Genomic DNA, 17,144 nt, shown 5'->3' on the forward strand with positions numbered 1-17,144 from the left:
AAAAATCTAACTCCTTTGCCTTCTCCCAGTACTAACCAATCAGAGCTAGGAGGCGGGATTTAGAGCTGTCAATCAACTTGTAAGCTTCTTCCTGGTAGCAGATCCTGTCGTGAATGCTAATGCTAGTTATCACAGCTGCTGACAGATAAATGAATTTTCTGTAATGGTGAGTTGTTTCTCTGCCTTTAGTACATTTAGCAGCAAGTACATAAGGATGATTGACAGCACCAGGCCCCTCCTCTTCGCTCTGTTTGGTTGTGTTTGGGCAGGAGCGGTGTATTTATTCAGATAGCAATAGTAGCACTGAGCTGAGGTGGATTAGCTTGATCTCTTCACAGATTATCCGTCTCGTAACACGACATGGTGACAGTTTTAACAAATATGTAAAAAACAATATTTTATATGTAGTTACATACTACAACTTTGCTGTTGTCACACTAGAAACGTGTAAAAGTTGGAACTCAGAGGAATGTGCAGCAACAGTTTCCTGCTGCAACCTCAGCCATCACCCTCTCATTTTTAATCCATTACCTTAATCAGGTAAACCAGATTAAGCGAATGAATGTGAGATGGAATCCCTGCTGTCTTTTTCAAGACTCGCCAGGTTACTTCGGAAAAGTCCACTGGCAAGATTAATGGGTTCGTGGGCTTAGTGGAGCAATCCATGCTTTTCAAGGTCACAAAAGTCGCCGTCTTTAACCTTGCCGGATCAGTGTGGCAATGCACCAATGAGATAACATTGTGTTATAAAAAAACATGCAACTTGTGTGTGAAAATGCTAGTTGCTAACACAACAGATATCAGAAAGACATTTTTATTTTATTGATACATTCTCAAAAGCAGTTTAATTTCTAAAAAAAAAAGTCAAATTTTAAAGTTGACTTACAAAAGTTTAAGATTTTTCTTATGCAGGCATCCCTCTTGATTTTTTAAATTGATTTACAACGTCATCATAAGTCTATTTTACCCTAAATAATCAAAATAATAATAAAAGAGTGCACATAAATGCTTAATATATTAGCTTATTAGCTTACTTTCCATCCTGTTTTTGCAGTGTTTTCTCTCCTTCAGAGATCAGTGAACTGGTGTGTTCCCATCGGGTCAGGCAGTCTTATGTTTGTCCCGTCAACCCAGTTTCTTGCCTCTCAGGAAGCCACATGTTGTCAAACTGACAGCTAAACAACAGCTCAAGATTTCCATTACCTCTACTATAAACAAAATCTGTTTCTTTGGGATAGAAAGATAGAAATTAGAGGTATCAAACTCAAGGCCCGGGGGCGAAATCTGGCGCCCCATAGCTTTTTAGGTGGCCCTCTAGGCTCCAAATTACATCAATAAGTCCCTTCAGTTTTACACAAATCTGCAAAATTCACACAAAATAAACAAATCTCCACTTTTTTTTACTGCAAATTTGAAATAGAAGTGAAATAAACTGCCAGCAAAACTAGAACTCGGTTGCTAGGTGACGGGCAAGGCTTTGTTGAGGTTGCTAGGTAACAGTGCAGTAAAATAATCTACCAATGGAACTAGCACTTTTTCATCAATATAAAGGAATTATTTACTTAAAACAAGTCTTTACATCTTGCTGAAAAGTTACTTGTAAGTTAGTTTTGTTTTATTTCAAGTATACGAAGATATTTGCTCTAGAGAGTAGAGACTACACAAAAAAATACTTCCTTACACAGGGAAGGAAGCAATTTTGGTTTTATCAATATATTCTTAGATAAGACGACAATGTAAACTTGTAAGTTTTGCAATCACTGGATAAATTCAAGTCATCGCCTGGTTTGAAAGTTCATGTCTCACCTTCGTAGTGAGGATGCAGATGCAGTCCATCCTCACCAGCCTGCTTGGCTAACTTTCACCAAATCACCTCCCAGGACCAACTTCCTCATCCTGACAGCTATTTGTTGCTCTTTGGCGTCTCTTTGTCTTTGTTTTTTTATCCCTCAGTTTCTCTTGACCCCGTTTCTCCACCTGTCCTTTCGCCAGAGCGGTCAGCTAAATCAAAGGCCGCCTCGGAAACATGGCAACCATAGCGCAGCATCTCCACCCGCTCTCTGGTTTCTCAGCTGCCGTCTTCGGCTAATGGCAGCCGGTTTCCACATTCTGACCTCGTAGAGGAGCGCACGGCTCAGAAATAGATTTATCTGTGTATATAAATATACATCCGCGTATGCACGCCAACCAAACTCAGCAGATAAAAAAAAAAAAAGAAAACAGGCGGCATCTAGAGACTGGTGCACACACATGGATGAACAGGCAAACACTCGCAGACAGACATGTGTACACAGACATGAGCGCATGCAAAAATTTAGATACCACACACACACACACACACACACACACACACACACACACACACACACACACACCACTCTCCACTGCTTTATCAGGTCAGGTCTCTGGTAGAAGTGGGGGTTAGATAGAGTGAACAGTGACAGCAGTATAGCAAAGATGCTCTACTTTCAAGTTTGTTGGTAGAAATGATCTTGAGGCTCCTTAAGAACCAAAATCTTCACACAGTGATGTAAATTTTATTTTCTGGCATGTTTTTAGTCACACATCATTAATAATAATTTTGATTGGAAGTCAATAATTTTGTTTATTTTACTAATTTAATTTATTTCTGTTCATTCTGATGTTCTTCAGAATGAACGGAGCATTAACAGACTTTTTCACAGATACTGCAAAAATATCATCAGTTCCTTATTTTCTAAAATGTCGAGTACATGAACTCAACAACTGAACATGACTTATTGCTCATCTGCAATTTTTGAGTCTAGTACCTATCATCATTTTATTGACAAATCTCAAAAGATAAAAGAAAAACACTCAAAAATTTGAAGATTAATGTCAGAAATTTTCTAGAAAAACATGGAAATTTATGAGCTCCAAAGCTAAAAAAAAAAAATACTCAGACATTTTTAGATTAATTTAAAATCCAATTCTCATGTTATTTTTGCTGTTTGTTCAACTTTTATTTTTCCTTCAGTTGTTATGTTTTGATAAAATTCTCCATAGACGTGAATCTCAATTAGCAATAATGTTTTGTGGCTTATTCTCATCGTGTCTGCTGGAAAACTGTCAAGTCAGAAGAATTTTTCACGGTTGTAGGAGATAATGTGGACATAAAATATCTAAAAAGTTTTTTCATTGGTTTTATATAACTCTCCAAATTGTCTGAAATTATTTTTTTTTGTAGCTGCAAGTTATGAGCTCAAATGTAGCAGAAAGAAACACATTAATTTTATTTCTGATTGAGCTTATATAATATTTGAGTTTCCGTTTTTTACACTGCATAACATTATTTTGTTAATGATGTTCCAATTTAGTGCGGGTGCACCTAAATCAGAAATGAAAGGAGAAACAAAGGTTGGTCAATCTGTGCATCTTCAGAAACTATATTAGGTCTTATAGTGGAACTAAAAGAAAAAGTTTCTCTTTCCGGTTATAACTGAATCTGAGCGGAACAGAAATGTCAATAATTCAGACCAGCAGGAGCAGATATCTTTTCACAGATTTTGTAAAAATAATTTAAAATGTACACCTTAGATAAGAACTACAAATAAGTCCCAAGCCAAATCTCCAGAGACAGCAGGAAGTCAAAACTCAATGTGCATACAAAACCAGCAACACTATTTCCATTAATCCTCCAACATTTTTTTTCTTTTTTTGCATTATACTAAACCATATTATCGTATCAAAGTGAACTGACACCACTTGCCATGTCACATAATGTAATGCAAGCCATGAAAATGCAACTGTTTAAAAACAGCCAGCACTTTGCAAAGGAAAGAAATGAAAAAGAAAAATCTGGAAAAAGAGGCAAATATTTTGTTTTTGGAAGCAAATCATAACCAAACTCTCTAAACTCATCAAGCTTCACCAGTGAGTTACTTTCTCCACATTTCCTTCAGCACAGATACAGAATAAAGAAATGGCTTACCTTGTTTGAGGGCAGTGGGGCTGCAGGTCCGTAGCCGGGGCTATCACTGGTAGCCTTTCCCTGCCCAGGGCTGGTTGGACTGGGAACAGAAAGAAGAAAGAAATGTCAGTGCATGAACTCACCAAGGTTTTTAAAGTTAATTAAAACTAACAAAATAACAGAAACTGAAATTAAAAACAGTTTTTTGTTATAAATTAAACAAATAAAATTAAGAGGAACTGTATAAAGCTTTTATAAAACACACTGAAGTTATGTCCTTTGTTTTAGTGTGTTTGAAGCCACACACACACAAGGTTTACGTCAAAATGTGGAGCGCAAACTCGTCCTCATCTTACTCCAGCCTGCAAAATGGCGGACGTTGGGAGAAAACGCCCGTCAGATATTGTTCTGCAATAGTTGAATACATTTTTTTAAATGTTATTCTCTGTTGAGTCGTCGTTGCCTAATTACAATACTTTGACTTTTTAAAATTCTGTACCTAAAAATTTACCAACATATGTAAAACTAAAACTACTACTTAAACTGATAAAACCTAAAAAATATTTAGCTAATAAGTAATAGAAACTAGTGCACACACTCTAATTAAAACTAACTGAGTTAGACAATTAGTCACAACAAAATAAAATTAAACTATAATTAAAAACACAAACTAACCATGGAACTCACTCTGTGTGGTTCCAAAAATGCAGCATGTAAATATTTTACCTATTTTTGATTAAAAACATCTGTTCATGTCTTAATCCAGGACGTAGCGTCTTGATTTGTTTCCCACAGAATAAAATAAAAAGCGTTCTTGCACCTGAAATATTGGAGATGCCAGAAACTCCACAGGCCGTGGCAACTGCAGTGATAAAACCTCTTTTAAGGAAGCTAATCTTGATACTTAAATAGTAAGTGATTACAGGACCGTATTTAACCTAGACATGTTAGGAAAAGATATTTGCAGAGGTGGAACTAAGTTACTGTTTTACAAGTCCCAAGTCTTTCCACCCAAATCTCAAGATAAGTTCGAAGTCCTTCTAAGTCCACAATTGTGTCTACAGTAACATTTAGGGCTGTAATGATTTATCGAATGATGATTCTTAAAATTTGAGGCAGATTATCTGCTGCTAACAAGTGACCTATCTGTGACTGTTAGTACAGAATCTGGCATGTTACACGTGTACATGGAAACATATATTAGTTAATATTACATATACATGCTCATCAAGACAAGTATTGAAGTGAAAAAAGAATTAAGTGAAGTTCATGTGTTTTATTTATCATCTGTTTTTAGACTTTGAAGTGTGTGAAAAACTTTTAGTTTTTACTTGAGACAAAAAGAGGTTTGAATCATATTTCATTTCAAGCAATACATTTGTTTCTTATTTAAAAAAGAAACTGAATTGTTTTTTACTAGATTCTGTCATATGGGCCCGTTGCAGAATGATGTCACACGTGCAAGATCCCGCACACATCTCCCTGCTGGAGGGTAAAAAGCTGCTTGCTAACATTGGTTTTAGCTGCTAAGTTATTAATATAATGCGCTAAATAGTAAATGTACGCTTGATACATAAAGAAAAAAGGGACAAAGTGCTTTGCTCCTAATTGTCAACACTAAGACAACAGGATGTCTTGCATGCAAGTTGGATAACAAGGTTAGGAAAAAGTTTCAGTTAAGAAAAAATAGTGAGGGAGAGGAAAGTAGGCTAATTATGCTAGCTTGACTTTGAAAACCTTAAAATGTAGATGTGCTGTGTAATTCTATGCTTCGATTCAGTTACAAAATGAAAAAAGGCAACCTAGTCACCAACTCTTACAGATCATCAGTAGACCAGGTGTTTAGCTAAACAACCACTGCAGTGTTAGCTTAGCTAATAGCTAGTCTACCACAGTGCTAATCAAAAATAAGCATTGAGCCTGAATCTTGAAACATAAAGTGGTGTTGTTGTCAGTTACTATGGTAACGCTTCAGCGTGTAGCTTAGTCGACACAGAGAGCGAGAAAAAAAGTGGTTTGCGAGCTTAGGTGGTTACTAACGATACGGGACAGTTTCCCATTTGATTACTCAATTAATCGACAGGACAACTGATTGATTACTCGATTACTAAAATAATCGTTTACCACAGCCTTAGTAATATTATATATTGGACAACTGTTTCTTATTGTTAAATGTGTCCTACAACTCAATAACAAAACTGTCAACAAATGTATTACTACCACTGCTCAAACAACAAGGAAATAAGAGCGTTAGCATACCTAAAAGGAAATCCTTTGCTTTGTTTTGCTGAAGGACTCATTGGACTTTTGCTCTCAAATGTGACTTTTCCATGGCTGGGGCTTGTTGGACTTTTACATGCATTGACGACGCTCGTTCCTGGATCTTTATTGATGGAAGCAGCTGCAGAAACACCAGCTCCCAAGCCTGTATTTAGACCAGGACTGGTGGTTGGAGTGATGCTAGTAGGAGTACCTTTATCTGGAGTGGTTGGTGACACAAGACCCTGGATGGTGCTGGAGACGAGCGCAGAGACAGTCACCAGGTTCAGGTCTTTAGAGGCAGCTGGGTTTTTTGGGTTTGTTGTACTCTGTGACTTTGCGTCAGTTGCATGCGATTTGGTTCCATTTTGAGATGGTTCAGTGGGAACATTGGGAGTTTCCACACTGCTGACAGTAACACTGGCAGCAGAGGGTGAAGAGGGTTTGGAAATAACCACCTCTGCAGACTTGGAGCTTCCTGGTTGGACTGGTGGAGGAGGAGCACGGCACTTTACTTTGGTGGAGTGAGACTGTGGTAAGCTGAGCTGTCTTTTAGGAGAAGACGATGGTTTTGTAGGCGCTCCATCTTGGTTTGGTAGGGAGGTGGATTTGATAGACTTGGTCTTGCTGGGTTTGGATGGTTCTCCAGAGACAGGGGGACTCGAAGGATTTACTGGTGATTGTTCTGCTGGAGCTGCAAGTTTCTCAGTACACTGAGTGTCCTGCAGGACTGTCACCTCGTAGTACTCCTGTATATCTGTGGAGATATCAGAGCTTTGAACAATGACTAAATAATTAATGAAACAGTTCATAAGAAGTAGTAATAATTATAATAATTAACACCAGGGGTTTCCCGCAGAAAACTTGCTAAGCTCAGTAGTAGAGGGTTTATTTGTATAGCGCACTGCGGCAGCAGAGTGCTTCAAGTGTTTTACATAATAAAAACAGAAAACTACAAAGTTATAAAGAAAACACCATGCAGTCAACAACTGAACACACATTATATTCTGATGAGTGCCAAAATTACACAAACCAAATACGTTGGTCAATGTGTACCAGAGTTTTATTTCAACAATATTACAGATGTGAAGTTTGTCCAAATTTGTTTATTTATTCTTTGAATTAAAAATGTATCAAAGTTCATTCTGCTGCTCTTGACAGTTGGTGGTTACCATAGCAACCCGTAACTGACAGCTCCTCCCCCTTTGTTCTGTTGCCTTGGTAACTGTGGTGTGTATTAGGATCAGCTCTGTGTTTTCTTTACAAATGTTATATTTTAACACATATTTTATTTAGACAAATTTAATCATTTACAGAGTTTCAAGAGTAATTTTGCCATGTTTTGTATACGTTTTTAACTGCTAATTAATGTTGCACTTTTTAGCTATGTTTATTTTTACAAATATTAACTGCTGCTAACTGTTGCTAACTTCTCACAGAGTTGTTGCTTTGAAGTTTGCTTATGGTTATTTATTGTATTTTATTTAATGTATAGGGGCAGAAGCTGCTGGACTGATGTTGACCTCCAACTTGATTTCCTCAGTGTTTTGGCTGTTTTGCAGCAGCCAAACATGTTTTTGAGTTATGTTTAAAGTTGACAGGAAATTTGAAAATATCACTAGGTAATTATTTTATTGGAAGGCTTTTGCACATTTTTTTTTTTTTTTTACATATTTGTTCAAACTTACATGATGCTCGCCAGGCTTATAGAACACAGAGGGAAACACCATTATTTTATTTCACACCGGCTACCAAAAAAATACAGAGCCCTTTCCTCCTTAGAGAATGAACAAACTCAAAGCCAGGTCACATCTGCTAATCACTCACCTTTCAATTAGCAAATGTCATACTGAGCTTTATGGACAAGCTGCTTTAGCTTCCTCACCTTTGCTGCTCCTTCTTACAAGCCTCTTTGTAATCATGCTGTTCTCTGTCAGATTTAGTCAAGGTGACAGCTGCTGTTCTCTCTTAGTAACTAGCTGCATTTACTTGAATAACTTTTTTTATGTACTTTTACTGTGCTGTACAAAATACGTTTACTTGAGTAATTTAATTATAAAGTATTTCTACTAAATCCATAAGATTTATGGATTATCTACCTACTGAGCGAAAAACAAACATGTTTTAACCAAAAACTCATCAGACACACACCTGGAGTTTCTGTTAAAGTTTCATAAGTTTTTTTTTATTGAAATAAACTGATGTGGGGAAAAAAAATGATTTTGCCTGATTTTGTTGTTTGTTGTTGCTTATATGAATTAATGACATTTATGCCCTTAAAATACCAAAAATTCAACTTAACTTTATATTTTGGACCGTCTGATTATGCAATTTTAAAATATGAAATGATTGATAATTTGATCAGTTACTCAGCACTTGAGTAGAATTTTTTTTTACCAAATACGTTTTCTTTTTGTTTTATTTGAGTAATGTGTTAGCTACTTTTTACTTTTACTTAACTAAAAATATGTTGAAGGAGTTCATCTTACTTGAGTACAACTTGTGGGTACTCTGCCCATCTCTGCAAAGCATGTAAGGCAGCAAAACTAAATTAATCAAAAGGTAAATAGCATATCTAGACATTATAATAAAACAGTTTTCCAACTATTTATAGCTGTAGATGCTTCTAAATATTTGTAGGGACGCAAATTGTAAGCAATTCGTGCAACATAAGAATATACAAAACAGAGAACCAGGTATATGCAAATATGCCTGTCACAATAACAAACTTTTCTGTAAGATAAATTATCCCAGAAGTTATTGTGATAAATGATAATGTTGTTGTTTTGAGACCATTTTCAAGTAACATTATGTTATGAAAGAACACATTCTCAAAGATCAATAAACTTTAAATTCTAATGAACATTTAACACTGTAACTGGAAGACATTTTAAATATAACAAATAAAACAACAAATAAAATGAACTATAAAGTTTCTGTAAACAAAAATGTCCTTCAGAAAGTAGCTTCTGAGATATGATTAAAATAAAAATCTCTAAACATCTTGGTGCTTATGCTGCTAGCCAATAGAGATAGCTGGTGCACTGAGGCCCTCAAGTGTACAGATGGAATACTGCAACAAAAAGTTTTCATGTTTTCATACCTTCAAAGAAAAACTTAAAACAGCTTCCACTTATCTTATTGAAACTACTACACTGCAAAAACACNAAATCTTACCAAGTATTTTTGGTCTAGTTTCTGGTGTAAATATCATATTACACTTGAAATAAGACAAAACTAACTTACAAATAACTTTTCAGCAAGATATAAGAGCTTGTTTTGAGTAAATAATTACTTAAAATTGGGAAAGAAGTGAATTATTTCACTTACAACAAGACAGTGTTGCCTTATTAGTGGAATAATCTGCCAATTCAATAAAATAAGCTCCTGTATCTTGCTAAAAAGTTACATTTAAGTTAATTTTGTGTCATTTCAAGTGTAATCAGATAGTTACTACAAACTAGACCAAAAACACTTGGTAACACTTGCAGTACGGCCACTTTGTGAATGTAGCAGAAGGTGTTAAAGTTGTGGGTTTTACTTCCCCTCCCTGTATGCATGCAAAGGCAATTAAGTAATAAATCATCGCTCATATCAACAAAGCAAACTCCAAAAGGTTTGGTAACTTTTACAGCCTGGTAAGAGATAAAGAGGAGAAAAGAAACTGTGATGCTGCAAGAACATTTAGAAGAACGTCTTACTTCTTCTCAGACTCATAATCACCAAACAAGTGATGTATTTGCATGTTTGAGTATACATGTACATTTGATAATACAGCATTGTATTTACATTTAAAATATTAAAGTTCTACTTTTTATTATGTTTTGTTCCCTCTTGGTGAAATGTCTGTCTGAAATAAAATTCATCATCATCAACAACAAAGACACACTCATGGTTTGTGAAAAATTGAAGTAGGAGTTTTTAAAATAAGCTTTGGAAATTAGACCAAAATCTGTAAAATATTTTTTTTTAATTTAAATGTAAAAATCTGTAAAATGTTTAGATTAAGATCTGGCTGTTGGGAGATCCTTCCTTCAGTAACTCTTTGAAGAATCTAACCACATTTAATTTTCCTTTGAGATTAATGAAATATTTTTTAATTTGAAATAAACAGCCAACAGATTAACTGTACACTGTATTAATGCTAAATCAAGCTTTTCGCGTGTTAGAAGTATTTTTTTAGCTGCTGTTATGGGCACTCCTGCATCACAAAAGGTCCAGAAAACAAAAATGCCAGAGTAGTCCCTCAGGAGGAGGTTTTCAACTCACTCAAAAACAATAAAAAGCACTCGCGGAGACTTTTCCTGTTTCCAAAGGAATTTCTTTTACTTATAAAAATAACAAAAAATTATCTCCGAGTTGACTTCAAATAAAACGTTAATTTGCGGTACAAAAACATTTTCACTTCTCACTCCTTCACCAAACAATCAGATCAGCCCCAGCAGCTGCTTCTGCCTGTTAATCACTGCAGGAGGCTGACTGACGAGCAGGAGGGTCTAAGCAAAACAAACAAATAGATAAATGCATAAATATACAACAATAGATCTGCCATTCGCATGGCTTTAAATCTGTGGAAATTAATAATTTAACAAAAAATAAATTAATCTAATTCTTAATAGGCTCCAACAGCTGCAGATGAATCATTTGCTATAAATCATCAAGTGTTCATTAAAGGAATTAGAGAATTAAACTACAAAACATTTTCCATCATCATGATGCAAGTTTAACACCAGAGAGGAAAATGAGTGAAAGGTGAGCGGCCTGTAAACAAGTTATGCAAACATGTTCAGAAACATACAAAAAAGAGATATTTGGTAGTTTAGGTGATGTAAAGTCAGATGCCTTCTGTAGGCCAACCTGATCCTCTGGCTGACCGGTTTTTACTTTAAATGGAGATATTCTTGTTTACACAAACAAATATTTTCATGCTATGAAAAACATATGCAGTTTGCTAAAAGTTAGAACTAATGTACAGAAAATAACTCTGGAATTTAATGCTAACTGGTGTTATTTTTTAATGAGAGTGAAAATATTAAAGTATAGATAAAACGTATAGATATCATTAAGATACACATATTTATGACGGAGATGTTAGACAGACAATAAAATAAGTAAATAAAATTTCTGCCAAAAATTTCTCAACTTTTCAAACTGAGAAGTTTTCTTGTTTTTTTCTAGAAAACTTCTGATATTAATCTCAAAATTGCAGAATTTTTTGGCGGAAATTTACAAATTTATTATCAAGAAGATTTTTGACATTAATCTGAACATTTCTGAGTTTCTTTCTAGCAATTTTTCAACTTTCCAAACTCAGAGACTTCTGAGTTTAATTAATCTCAAAATTTCTGTTTGTTTATTTTTACACAAATGTCCCCCTTTATTTCTTTCCATAATGACCTTAATGCACCATTGTACACATTTTTCCCCATTTATTCATGCATTTGTTCACAATTTGTCAGTCTTTTCTGGTCATTTCATAGTCTAAAACTCTTTTTTTATTTAAAAAAGGAAAAAGGTTCCTATTTGTTGTGCTAAATGTTCTTACCAAGAAGAGCGCTGAAGAGTTGACTTTGGAAGACGTTGATGACTCGGTCCAAAGACTGCGTCAGCTGACGGTCCTCCTCTGCAGAACCCTGTTTGCTCTGACTCTGGTTCTGCTGTCTCTGGTTCAGTTTGACCCGGTACTGCTGGAGCAACTCCAGGGCCCGCTGGGCATCTTATAAGAATACATAAAATATGTCACAAACGATATCGACATTACAGAATAAGACAAAAAAAAAAAATCCAAAGTAAAGTAAAGAGATTATGCACTTTGCGTTAAAAGCCTTTATAAAATTGTAGATTATTGTGGTTTAAGAGCTGGATTGGATTAAACCCGGTTAAAATTATATGATCATACACTCAAAGTAAAATAAAAACAAAGAGGTTTCTTAATTTATGTCACAAATTGGTTTCAAACTTATGTAAACCTTGTTTTTAAAGTTAGATTTACAAAAACAGCCTCAGTAATGTTTTTATTGAGGTGTTTCCAAATCTTTCTGTTGCCTGAAGACAAATGTCAATGTGGAGCAGTTCCTGCAAGAAACTGGTCCAGCTGGAAAAACAAACCTGTAAATGTGTGACCTTTGAACTTTAGAAATAAACTTCATTTTAGTATCCTGGGTTAATCTAATTGGACTTAAAATGCAAACACATCACAGTAATTTTAAATGACATTGAAAAATGTATTCAATTAGTTATAATCAAAAAGTAAAATGTATGCATAGATTCAGTACACAAACAAATATATGTCAAATATTTTACTTCTGATAACTTTGGTAATCGAACCCAAACCTTCAGTTTCTCAGAAAATTGTAAAATTATTATACTTAGTAAAGAAATTTTCTTTTTCATCTTCCTTTTACCAAAACTCAATTGAGTTGTTGATCAGTTTAGTCCAGGAATTGAAACGTTTGGTACAATTGTTAGTCACAAAGTCTTGCTGGAAAATGAAATTACAATATTCATAAAGCGACATCTAAAGTTTCATTTCCATTTTTTGGGGACTTTGTAAAACACAGTGGACTCCCCCAATCATCAAACATTGAGCAACGTGGATTACAAATCTCTAAATTTACTTTGATTTGAAAACACCAAAACAATCCAGTCATGCTCGCTGCTTGTGAGATTTTCTCTGCCCTATTTTTTTCTTCCACTCAACTTTCCATTAATATGCCTGGACACAGGACTCCGAAAAACCAGCCTAGCATGTAGGAATCCTTCGTCTTCTTCGTTGGTGCCATTTACTCTTGATTACAACACTCTTCAACATGATACAGTGGGGCATGACACGACTACAACATTTTTTGTCGGCTAAACCCATACATCTCTGTGCATTGGAATCGTTAGTGTGAACTGCTAATGTCAAATAGCTTCTATTTACTTCAGATATCAGAGCAGTGAACAATTAAACCATAAACTGCGGGTGTTTCAGAAAAGTTCGTGGACCGGCGAAAGAGGATCCGATCAACGCGACATTTTCCGAGCGTTAAAGGCGATTTATTTCCAACAGTTTGGAATAAAGAAAAGCTCGGTATTAAGTCTCTCACCGAGCTGCAAGTTAACAATAAAACGGGAGGATAATTAATAAAAAAAAAGAGTTGAGTTACCTTTCTGTCGCACAGGCATGGTGACAGGCGCGGCGCAGCTTGCGTTGCTGTGTCGGAGTGTGTGCGTGTTATTACAGATGTGTGCGTCTGTCCTGCCGCAGCCTTCCTCCAAACTGGGACACCGAAATGTCTCCGCAACAATTGGTCGCTTAAAGCTAAAGGAAACTTGTTCAAAACAAACAAACAAAAACTCTGCTTTTCGCTGACATAAACGATAAAACACCTGAACTTAGTAGTCCGCCGGTAACGCCTGACTTTTATTATTTGTTTTTTCTTTCGCTTTAAAGTCAGTGCCAGTCAAACTAGTTCTCCATTTCTTCATTCAGGTGTCTTGACGTGGTCCAACCGGTTTGGCTAACACTCACACACACAGTCAGTAAAGAGGCTCTTTATAAGGAGCTTGTGTGTCCTGCTGGTATTGTGATGTTAAACAGCTATATTGTGCGCAGCGGATAAACGCCCCGTCTATTCCACGGTGTGCGCTGAATCCACACCTAATCCACTCACAGCAGAGTAAAAGATTTAGTTTTCCCCCCTGATAGATCTGACTCTCATTTGTATTAGACATAGACTCAGAAAGCTCTTGCCCTTATTGTGTTTGGTTTGTGTGGATTTATATTTATTTGTTTTTAAGTTGTTTAAAACGAGTGGGTGGTAGTGAAATGTTACAGGTGTAATCCAAGCATGGCCCGGGCCTGTTCGTTCCCGTGCGGGTCTGAAAAATGTGTGGTTTGTAAAGCTAACCTCTAGCCACGGCTTGTTGCTGCAAAGTCAACACACACACACACACACACACACGCACACACACACACACGCACACACACACACACACACACACACACAAATTTACAATTCATTTCACATCTAACGCAGTATAAGTACAGCAAAAACACAAAATCTTACCAAGTATTTTGTTCTAGTTTCTAGTGGAGATATTTTAGTACACTTGAAATAAGACAAAATTAACTTTTAAGGAACTTTTCAGCAAGATATTAAGGAGAGGTTGGCAGAGTACCCCAAATACTTTACTCAAGTAAGAGTAAAAAGTATTTGGTAAAAAAATAAAAACTTTTACCAAATACTTTTTGACATTTCAATGACAATTCATAAAAGTAACAAAAACAAAATCAGACAAAAGAAAAAATTTTCCAAATCAGTTTATTTCAATAAAAAAGTTATAAAGCTTTAATACAAACTCCAGTGTGTCTGTGATGAATTTTTGGTTAAAACATGTTTGTTTTTCATTTAGAATAGAAAATCCAGAAAGTTTACTCAAGTAAGAGTGACAACACTTTAAGATAAAATTACTCAAGCAAAAGCAAAAAGTACAGCACAGTAAAAATACTCCTGAAAGTAAATTTTTCAAAAAAGTTACTCAAGTAAATGTGAACCAGACAAGCTTGATTGGAGAGATGAAAGCTGAGGAGGAAAACAAAGCAGGCAGACGGACCAGAATCATGACACATTTTTGCCTTAATATCTTATAATTTATTTATTGCTGCATTAATATTGTTCCATCTTTGTCAAAAAAGGTTAAAATCAGTACAAGTAATGCTTTGCTGCCATACAAGAAATATATCACATGCATTTTCAGAATGACCGAAGCCAAGCACAAACTATTATTGATTCAGCTTTGATTACCAAGTAGAGTTCTCCAAATCGACCAATTTTTCTCAGAATTTCAAATGTAGCATGCTAAGATATTTTACTCTTGTTCAGCGTTAACCAAACTTACACATGTAACTCTTAAGTTTTCAAAGAAACTGAAAATTAAAGACAGTAAAAAAATTCTGCATGTTGGAAAAATTTGGCTGTTTATCATCAGCTGAATATAGGTCAGAGTCTCTGGTGTTATCGATCCAGTCACAAGAGCATATTGACTGCTGTGGTTGGTGAACAAAACACATTCTCTCTCACTCACATTCACACACTCATTCCGGCATCAGTGTGGGTAGAAATGCATGCATCATTATGTAAGTGGGTTGGGCTCTCAGAATACAGAAGTACCATTTTTGTTTAAAGCCAGTGTGTAAAAGACAGACTAAAGAGGAAGGGAACAAAAGGATGTGTGTGTGTGTGTGTGAACCAGGTTTTTATATCCTTGTGGGGACCTGTGTACAATGTGGAATTGTGGGGACCACGGCTTCTTGTGGGGACATTTTCTCTTGTTTTTGGGTGAGGGGTTAGGTTTGTGATGGTTAGGTTTAGGATTAGGGTTCAGGTTAGGTATGTGATGGTTCAGGGTGGGTTAAGGGTTAGACTGTCGTAAATTAATGGAAGTCAACATAAAGTCCCCACAAGTCATGAAAACACAACTGTGAGTGTGTGTGTGTGTGTGTGTGTGTGTGTGTGTGTAATGTTAAACCCTATTGTTTATTGTCAGTCTTGTTGTACAAAGGCTACTGATGCTGAGAGAGCAGCAGGAGGGAATGGTACAAGTCAGAAAATATATAATTAAGTTAAATTAGACATGAAGGAAAGAGCAAAGAAAGTCTGCCAATAGAATAATGCACTGCAAAAACACAAAGTCTTACCAAGTATTTTTGGTTTAATTTCTAGTGGAAATATCTTAGTTCACTTCAAATAAGATACAACTAGCTTATAAGTAAATTTCATCAAGGTATTGGAGCTTGGTTTAAGGAAATAATTACTTAAAATTGGGAAAGAAGTAGATTATTTCACTTATAATAAGAAATTTTTTCATGTTGTATGTGAAATAATCAACCAATGAAACAATTACTTTTCATCAAAATTCAAGAATTGGTGAACAAAACACCAACTTAAATTAAGCTCCTATGTCTTACTGAGAAGTTACTGTAAATCACTTCAAGTGTATTAAAATATTTGCACTAGAAACCAGACCAAAAATACTTGGTAAAATTTTGTGTTTTTGCAGTGTAATATTCAATTATCTATTTAGAACAAGGCAGAAGTCAGAAAATGAAGGATTAGCTGTGTGAAACCTAAAAATGAAACTAAAACAAGTAAAAACTAAAAGTTTTAACCTGTGTTTTTACAGTGTGAGAATGTTTAACTGTTCTTCAATCTTCCAAAGAATGTAATAGGAAAAAATCATGTTTTGACATTTTTTCAATAAGTTAAATAGTCTGCTTGTGGAACTTGAACTCTTAAATCAAAATTCAAGAATTGCTTATTTAAAATAAGCTCATATATCGTGCTGATAAGTTACATGTAAGTAAGTTTTATTCAAGTGTATTAAGATATTTGCAGTAGACCAAAAAACTTCACAAGACTTTGTGTTTTTGCAGTGTAGACACAGGTATTTTTAATTATACAATTTTTTTAAACCCCTCCAGGTAAGATACTGACATTTCATAAGAACTAAAGTGAACCTAACTTTAAAACATACAAACAGGTCTGAACCAATGAAAAGACTGTCAGTATCCCTAAATCAAAGTTGGATGTAGGCACACTAACATAATTTTTTCACATTAGTTTTATTAACTATAAGTTTATGTATGTGTAAAAGATGTGGATACTTTTGGTTTTGTCCCCTCAGGGTCGGTTTCTGAGCAGGAGGGATGAACTGTCCCTCTCAGCTCAGATAAATGTCAAGCAAAGCTGAGAGAGCGGATCAGGAGGGATGAAAAAGTTTCCAGGCTGTTAAACTAATGAACTGGGAGACAAAGCAGCATCTGCTCAGGTAAAACCCACAGAAAAACAACTGTGATCTACATTAATCTCTTATTTTATATCTAATTTTATATTATCAGCATGCACAAAGCATTAGCTTGGTTAAAAACATCCATCCATCCATCCATCCATCCATCCATCCATCCATCCATCCA

The 17,144-nt window shown here is 35.4% G+C and overlaps 1 protein-coding gene across 4 annotated transcripts in view; it reads right to left on the reverse strand.

Moving 5' to 3' along the window:
- The window catches only part of LOC106938268 (discs large homolog 1-like protein), a 126,804-nt gene extending 113,178 nt beyond the window's left edge, over positions 1–13,626 (reverse strand). For 2 of the 4 annotated variants that reach the window (XM_015020211.1, XM_015020196.1), the window contains exons 1-4: positions 13,336–13,626; positions 11,733–11,903; positions 6,188–6,944; positions 3,950–4,028 (exon numbers count right to left, since the gene is read on the reverse strand). In XM_015020211.1, coding sequence (XP_014875697.1) covers positions 3,950–4,028; positions 6,188–6,944; positions 11,733–11,903; positions 13,336–13,354 — 1,026 coding nt within the window. In that variant the 5' untranslated portion in view covers positions 13,355–13,626. The remainder of the gene's footprint in view (positions 1–3,949; positions 4,029–6,187; positions 6,945–11,732; positions 11,904–13,335) is intronic. The other 2 variants (XM_015020202.1, XM_015020218.1) reach the window with 2 other exon arrangements.
- Between the last annotated feature and the right edge of the window lie 3,518 nt (positions 13,627–17,144).

This window comes from Poecilia latipinna, unplaced genomic scaffold (genome assembly GCF_001443285.1).
Source record: "Poecilia latipinna isolate Pla-1442-1.1 unplaced genomic scaffold, P_latipinna-1.0 Scaffold82, whole genome shotgun sequence".
In the NCBI taxonomy this organism is placed as follows: domain Eukaryota; kingdom Metazoa; phylum Chordata; class Actinopteri; order Cyprinodontiformes; family Poeciliidae; genus Poecilia; species Poecilia latipinna.